This window comes from Sphaeroforma arctica (assembly GCF_001186125.1).
Source record: "Sphaeroforma arctica JP610 unplaced genomic scaffold supercont1.301, whole genome shotgun sequence".
NCBI lineage: Eukaryota > Ichthyosporea > Ichthyophonida > Sphaeroforma > Sphaeroforma arctica.
In genome coordinates, this window is record NW_014040257.1 from 54585 (window position 1) to 62368 (window position 7784).

General features: G+C 40.7%; 2 protein-coding genes across 2 annotated transcripts in view; one reads left to right on the forward strand and one right to left on the reverse strand.

The window, feature by feature from the left end:
• Positions 1-932: 932 nt before the first annotated feature.
• SARC_04982 (prolyl-tRNA synthetase) lies at positions 933-4667 on the reverse strand. Its single transcript, XM_014301168.1, has 12 exons — positions 4619-4667; positions 4360-4453; positions 4042-4222; positions 3763-3828; positions 3493-3640; positions 3236-3324; positions 2957-3049; positions 2522-2857; positions 2258-2420; positions 1967-2106; positions 1696-1746; positions 933-1519 (listed from the first exon to the last, which is right to left on the reverse strand). Exons 1-12 carry the CDS (start codon positions 4640-4642, stop codon positions 1288-1290), a joined length of 1617 nt encoding a protein of 538 aa, XP_014156643.1. The 5' UTR covers positions 4643-4667; the 3' UTR covers positions 933-1287.
• Positions 4668-7256: 2589 nt separating this feature from the next.
• The window catches only part of SARC_04983 (hypothetical protein), a 2340-nt gene continuing 1812 nt past the window's right edge, over positions 7257-7784 (forward strand). The window contains exon 1 of the mRNA XM_014301169.1: positions 7257-7591. Coding sequence (XP_014156644.1) covers positions 7325-7591 — 267 coding nt within the window. The 5' untranslated portion in view covers positions 7257-7324. The remainder of the gene's footprint in view (positions 7592-7784) is intronic.

A 7784-nucleotide genomic window follows, 5' to 3' on the forward strand; every position in this document is an offset into this window, starting at 1 on the left:
GTGTATATATATACATATATATATATATATATATATATTTTGATATAGATTTTTGAATACTAATATTTATTTGTACATATTTATATAGGTATATATAGTGTGTGTGCAATCAATGAATCTTAGACGGAAAATTCTTGTTCACACGTAGGGTACAGTGCGAGCTGCTGTTTTCTAACCAGAGGAGTATGATTAGATAGACAACAGACTATACTTTTTGGCGTCAATTAGCTACTAGTAGGTGGCCGGTCAAACCGACTATCAGCTCGACTCTAATATTGATTTTGCAACATCGTTGATTACGGACAGACTTGTGTCGATTCGAATTCCATCGAAGATTGGGCATGATTTAAACAGTTCTTCTCTCTTTTTGTATAGTAGCGCTACCGTTTTGAACAACAAATATTTTAAGTGTCTTACCACGGCCTACGGGTTCCTGCAACCGACAACTTGCGATTTCCAATAAGGGGGTTAGCCCACTATGCGATTTTTAATCTCGTTCGCACAGTGCAGACTCAGAGAGCATTGATTTACAATTGCGTTTTGCGACCGAACTCTAGTACCCATACACACACTGGCTTGGATCGTATTTGACTGTAATAAAATGTAAAGACTGTATATAGGTCTAACTAATACCCATCTGTAACTTGACGCTGTATGCTTAATCCGAATATCTTCCCAATTTGTTTATGGGGTACCGGCGATAAGAACTGATGTCTGAGAATGTAAGCCTTTCGAACTACTTGCATCTTTGTGCTCCTAATTGCGAACCAAACGAGAGACTGGAGATTCAGAAAGAAGTCGAGTTCCCAGGCAGCCTCGAGTTGGCAACAGCGAGGTGAACCCCGGTAATATACACATGATAATTTTCAACTATACCGCTTCTAGCCTGGAGTGATATTTTCTCCCAAATAAGAAAACGTGTGAACGTTATACTTCGTGCTATTTAATGCCTGCCATATAGGTGATTACCGCTTGTTGAGAGTTTTCACGTCCGTAAAGTTCGTGACAAGAACTCACCATAGTTTTTAGTTGATTTAGCGTTGTGAGTATACTATGTACTCTTAGGTTGTACATTTGTCAACGCATCAAGGTTGAAAAGTCGGTTCATTTACACTCACATAGATAAAAGTCCGACTGAAGATATAGTGTTACCCGCCCACTTTTTTCTTTCAAAATTAGTTTCACGACCATGTGTGGTCTATTAAATTCATGATTTTTAGATGCACTACCCACAATTGAACCACATCATTCGGAAAACACTTGTATGATCACGTTGAGAATTCAAGCTTAGATCAATGCTCTCATGGATTCGCCTAGTTTGATCTCCAATTCTTCCAAGGTGAGACTGCATTTTTCTCTTCCAATAACCACTTCGAGCGACAAACCCTTCTGCAATTTTCTGCTGATTGCATCGGTGTCTTCACTCCAGATCTGCAACATATCGTTCCCTAAAATAATGCGGATTGGAATTCCAACCAGTTCGCTATCTGCCAGTTTCTTCCCTGCGCCAAGACTCGTTCTGTTATAATAAAACATTTATGAGCCTTTTAGAATGAATGTTGTAATGAAACATTTATTGAGCCTTTTAGAATGAATGTTGTGCGCGAGCATAGATAAATTCGATGCCGAGGGTAAGTGCACATTATGACTTTTGGAAAGTTGTTCAATTGTATATTAAACTGTAGAATTACTCACCTGTCATCAACAACCAATTCCTGATCCAGATTCGGCACAGCATCAGACAGCCTATCCACCAGTAATAGTCATAAATGTTGAAATATTTGGTGTGGGATGAAAGTACCAAGTTCGATTAGCAGATACAAATCAAAGTTTTCTGTACCAGAATAAAGTGGCAGGAAACGTCGTGTATAGTTTGAGAGTTTTGCTCCGGAGCTACAATACATTCTAATTTTGTCCTCCCTTCTAATATATCTAACAGGAATTGAAGTCGGCATCACACTAATACCTTGCATGTAGCACGTCAGCAACATCGAGAAGCTTCTGGGCGATTTGATCTTTGTTGATGCCCAGGGGCACAATGCAACATAGATATGGAGCCACTATCTCCGGTAGGAGAAGCCCACGTGCGTCGTGATTATTTTCGATCTGAAGTTAAAATTGGCAGTATGTCATAATGTCAACGAAGCCAGAATTTGCTATAGACTTTGATTGATGACAAATCGTGAAAGACGAATGGCATTTAAAATAGCTGATGTAAATACAAAGCAATGAAATAGCCGGGCAACAACTTACTAACCATGGCAGATAAAATCCGAGAGACTCCAAGTCCATAGCATCCCATTTCTACATATGACTTCTTGTTGTATTCATCCTTGTATGTGCATCCAAACTTTTCGGAGTATTTGGTACCCAAATAGAAGGCGTGCCCAACCTCAATGCCCTTATCTACATTTAGGGTACTGGTTAAATATAGGTGTGTTGTTAGTATCGAGAATCCCCTCCAAAAAAAACCTCGACAGTTCGAATCACCACCGATCACCGACCTGTCATTGATACACACCCTGAGCAGTCGAGACAATGATCGCCTTGTTCAATCAAGCAAAATTGACCTCCAGCGACATCCCAAGCTTGAGGAACTGAGAATTCGGAAAGCCCTGCATCTTGATCCAGGAACACCTTCAAACCATCAATCGTGAAAGTGCTGTCGACTTTGCATGCTTCCCATTCTCCAGCTTGGCTGTCGGGTGCTTCAGGCTTAGGCAGCTTAATAGTATTTATTGATCGGCCTTCTGGAAGTAGGGCTACCCCTTGCAGGTCAATCGGTGATGAAGCGGCGATGGCTTTGCTTGTGGTATCTGCTTGATAGCGCTTAAACCTCAGACCAACTATCTGTATCCTAGTATACGTACGAAAAAAATCGTTTTATCAACCCAGATGAGATGCACATGAGTGGTTCTGCGTAGCACGCTTAAAGTGATATGTGTACCTTTCTTACCTAGAATCGCCGAAAACATCGTGTATCTTTCCAATCAGGTTATTCACGCCTCCTACAGCATTCGAGTGATTAGATGCATCTGGCAGCGCAGTTCTACAATGACAATGCACATCAAACAGTCAGTGGCAAAGAAGATCCATGCGAGATTCAAAATGTGTTGTCTAATAAGCTACGCTGTCAAAAATATTCTTCCGGCACAACATATAGTTAATATATAACCGTTCATCACGCATAGCGATGCACCGTAAGCTGTACCATTGAATACTCTATCAGACGTACCTTTCGGGCAAGCGAAGTCTACCTACGGCTTTTTCATCGTTGGCAGCGTAGCCGCAGCCATTACAGTGTACGATGTTGTCTTCGCCAATCTGGTCCAGATTATTTGTATGTAGAGTCGAAAGTTGATGATCTGGTAGAATGTATTGGCCATACAACACAGCCAATAACCCAATCGATATCAAAGTTGTACAAGGCACACAAATAGCGGAAACCTGGCCAATAAGCTCAAAATTTCACCCAGCAGATTGTGGACCTACCTCAGAGATCACGTGGAGTTCGTGCGATAGCGAACCTCCGATGGCGCCTGTATCTGCCAATGCACGTACGTGGCGGAGACCAAGATGGTTCAGAATATTGCTGTACGACTTTAGCATCACGTTATACCAAGCTACTGCGTCTGAAGGTCTAGATGAAGATAAGGAGATACTTGATTAAGTCACTTCGACTGAAAGTTGAATCGTTATAACTCTGGCTGTCATATATTGAATAAAGTTCTTTGTTGGGTAGCGCACTGCAAAGATACATACGTTTTGTCAAACGAGTACAGGTCCTTCATCCAGAATTCCCGGGCCCTGATTAGCCCAAATCTAGGACTGAAAAAACAAAATGGTATGTGTATGAAGCTCAAATAATACAAGCCCGCCCCAAGCCTGAAGCTGAGACGAAAAGATTCTGCACACGCATGCAATTGGTGATCATTTGGCGTCATCGTGCGATGAGGTGTATGAACAAGACTACACAGTATTAATCGTTTAATGAAGGTGTATATCAGCACCAACTGATTGTATACCAGCAATTGTACTTACCGAATTTCGTCCCTGAATTTCCTGTCTATCTGATATAGGCGGACGGGGAGATTCCGGAACGACTGTATCTCATCTGCAACTAAGCTTGTGATAACTTCCTCGTGTGTGGGCCCTAGGCAGTAATCTGAACCCCGCCTATCTGTAAGTCTCATCAGCTCGGGGCCCATCTCAGACCACCTACCTTTGCATACATGAAGATGAATGGTTCACGATAAATTCGTCACATCGAGAGAAATAATGCTACTGTATTTACAGTTGTAAACGCAGCAGTATCAATATCACAAGCCGTAATAAAACTTACCATAGTGACTTGCACACCTGATTTCTTCCACAAGGATGCTGGATGAAGCATGGGCATTGCAATCTCAGACGAGCCCTCCAAATTCAGCTCGTATCTAATTACCCGTTGTATCTGATCGTGAAGAATAGTATTGAAATACGCTTAGACATTGAAGAAACTCGTACAATGTGTCGCTGACTTGTCACCAATGAGCGATGGCGAGCAGTGCAGCAGAAACGGAAACCGATGTATGACAAATTGTACTTTTAATGCTGTATAATTGGACATGCCCACTACCTTTTCAAGAACTCTCAGCGCCATGGGTAGGAGAACGTAGATACCTGCGGCAGTCTGACGTATGTACCCGGCACGTAGGAGTAGTCGATGACTCGCAACAGTCTGAAATCAGGACGTATAAAGAGTTTTTGATTTTGAATCCCTGGGAATTTTATATACGACTGCAAGGGAGTCAGTGGTAAAGCAACATCTGAACAATCTGAAAACAGAATGTATAAAGGAGTCTTTAAATGTATAATCCCTGGGAGGTCTTTTACAACTGCAATGTAGTCAGGGGTATAGAAACACCTGCACAGTCTGAAAGCAGAACGTATAAAAAAGTTTTAAAAATACAATCCCTGGAAGGTATTATACGACTGCAATGTATTCAGTGGTATAGAAACACCTGCACAGTCTAAAAGCAGAACCTATATAGAGTTTAGAAAGTATATTCTCTGGAAGGTATCATGCGACTGCACTGGAGTCAGTGGTTTAAAAACATCTGCACAGTCTGAAAGCAGAACTTATAAAGAGTTTTATAAACACAATCTCTGGAAGGTATTATACGACTGCAGTGTAGTCAGTGATATAGAAACAGCTGCTCAGTCTGAAAGCAGAAGGTATAAAAGGTTCTAAAAATACAATCCCTGGAAGGTATTATACGACTGCAAGTATTCAGTGGTATAGAAAGTGGTATAGAAACACCTGCACAGTCTAAAAGCAGAACCTATATAGAGTTTAGAAAGTATATTCTCTGGAAAGTATCATACGACTGCACTGTAGTCAGTGGTATAGAAACACCTGCACAGTCTAGAAGCAGAACCTATATAGAGTTTAGAAAGTATATTCTCTGAAAAGGTATCAGGCGACTGCAATGTAGTCAGTAGTATAGAAACACCTGCACAGTCTGAAAGCAGAAGGTATAAAAAGTTTTAAAAATACAATCCCTGGAATGTATTATACGACTGCAATGTAGTCAGTGGTATAGCAACACCTGCACAGTCTGAAAGCAGAACCTAAAAGAGTTTTAAAATAGCATCCATGGAAGGTATCATATGACTGCAATGTAGTCATTGATATAGAAACATCTGCACAGTCTGAAAGCAGAACCTATAAAGAGTTTAAAAATACAATCCCTGGAAGATATTATACGACTGCAATGTAGCCAGTGCTATAGAAATATCTGCCATATCGTTAATGGTGCAAAATTTATCACATTAATCACGTGGTAAGATGCAATTTGATCCCGAACTCGGCTGGGATAAAGTATTGCCAAAGCTTTGCAATGCCTAGATCGATATTCGCACTATACGTGAGTACGAGACAGACCCTTATCATAACGCGTTGCTTGAGCCAATGGCACTTAAGAGAACAATAGACCGGTATTATATGCACTTCGCTAATCGAAATCTCCATATGGAAGTTAACACCAAATCAGTCTTAAATGTAGTTCGCTATTCGACAATTTCTCACGCACACGTCAATGTCAAACCAGCCAAGGTTGTGGTTTGTTAATCAAAAACCTCTCATGAACGCCAACAGCTCAATATGTCCAAAATGATGGGGTACGCCAGTAAGTACGTATGAGTAGTGAGTAGCAATAAAATACCATTGTACGATTTATCATCAAAAAGCACTCGAAATATCAAGTAAACATACTCAAGCCGTCTGCAAAGATCATACCGATACATGCATATACTCTTAGTATCAAAGAGCACATGAGATATCAAGCAAGCAAACGCAACCCCAAAAAGACCCTACCACTTGTACGGATATACTTTCTGGTAACAAGGAACTTGTGAGATATCAAGCAAGCGTACTCGGATCATATATAAAGGTGACATCACTTGCACAGGTATACCTCCTAAAATCAAGGAGCTTGTGAGACATCAAGCAAGCGTACTCAAACCACATACAAAGGTAATACCACTTACACGGGCTACCTCCTAGAATCAAGGATCTTATCGCCCATGTACAGAGGTCATCCCTCGTGTACGGATATACCAATAGGGTCAAGGAACACGTGAGATACAAGGCAAGCGTACTCAAGCCATAATACCTTCAAACAAAAGCCATACCGCTTACATGGATGCCTCTTGGTTTCATGGAGCACATGGATTAACATGAAAGAGTACACAAGCCATGCGAATTCTAAAATACGAATCATGAGCAATACACAGGCCATACTGCTTCTGCAGGCGCCTCCTTGAGTGTGCACAGGAACAGGTTGGAGGTCCGAATGCTCCTGCGACGAAAGGTAGATGAGCGCAGTTTGGAGACATGTTCTGGATTACAACCAGTGAGCCTATATGACTTGGAGTGGTGCACTAAAGACTGTAATGCAGACAACTTGGCGCGATTAGCCCCCATCATATTTATCAACAGCACACCGGCAAGGCAATGTATATTCACCCACCAAATGAACAATCATTCTATATCCTTTATTATACTCTCTCTATATTTTCATTATATTCCGTATAGAGTACAGATATGGATTGCCGCCAAAACAAAATGGAATACACATACATATATTTAATATTACACATGACGGTATTTATTTTATCTGGCTGGCGGCAGTGGCCGCTCTGTCACTGTGTGGTTTAAACGAGACTTAGACAATTTAATTTTTAATATTATTATTCTTTTTTAACTTATTTAACGGTGCGTACTATAACGGTGAACATATCCAGCCACCGATTCAATTAGACTAGAGATACAGCATACATAATGCCGTCCAGTGAAGTGAGCACGGATCAAATAGAGAAAAGGGAAGGGAAAGAAACGAAGAAAGGAAGAAAGGAAAAAAGAACGCATACGGGCAATAAACTAGTGGGACAGGTGGTGATACCGGGTGATGTAGTCGCAAGTGTCGAGACGAAACAGTTAACCGTAGGACCTGGGCTTAGACAGTGTGGCGAATTGATTGTCGCGGAAAAGGCTGGTATTCTACGGGGGAGTAAAACAATGTATTATATAGATAGCTCACAGAGACGAGTAAGTCAATGTGTGTGTATCCGTATTATTTTCTGTTCTGCTCGAACAAGTGGCCGACTCTAGTAATCATTACTTAAAGTACCCATAATTAAGTATCCATAATTATATGTATATATATATATATATATTATATATACATATATATATATATATATATATATATATATATATATATGTGTGTGTGTGTGTGTGT

What these genes read in the sequence shown, in the direction of transcription:
- SARC_04982 (XM_014301168.1), bottom strand. Translation starts at nt 4,642, where the DNA reads ATGGCGCTGAGAGTTCTTGAAAAG. An exon ending in AGACTTCGCTTGCCCGAAAG is followed by an intron (nt 3,050 to 3,235) that starts GTACGTCTGATA and finishes TTGTCATTGTAG; the next exon opens with AACTGCGCTGCCAGATGCAT. An exon ending in CATTGTCTCGACTGCTCAGG is followed by an intron (nt 2,421 to 2,521) that starts GTGTGTATCAAT and finishes ATATTTAACCAG; the next exon opens with TACCCTAAATGTAGATAAGG.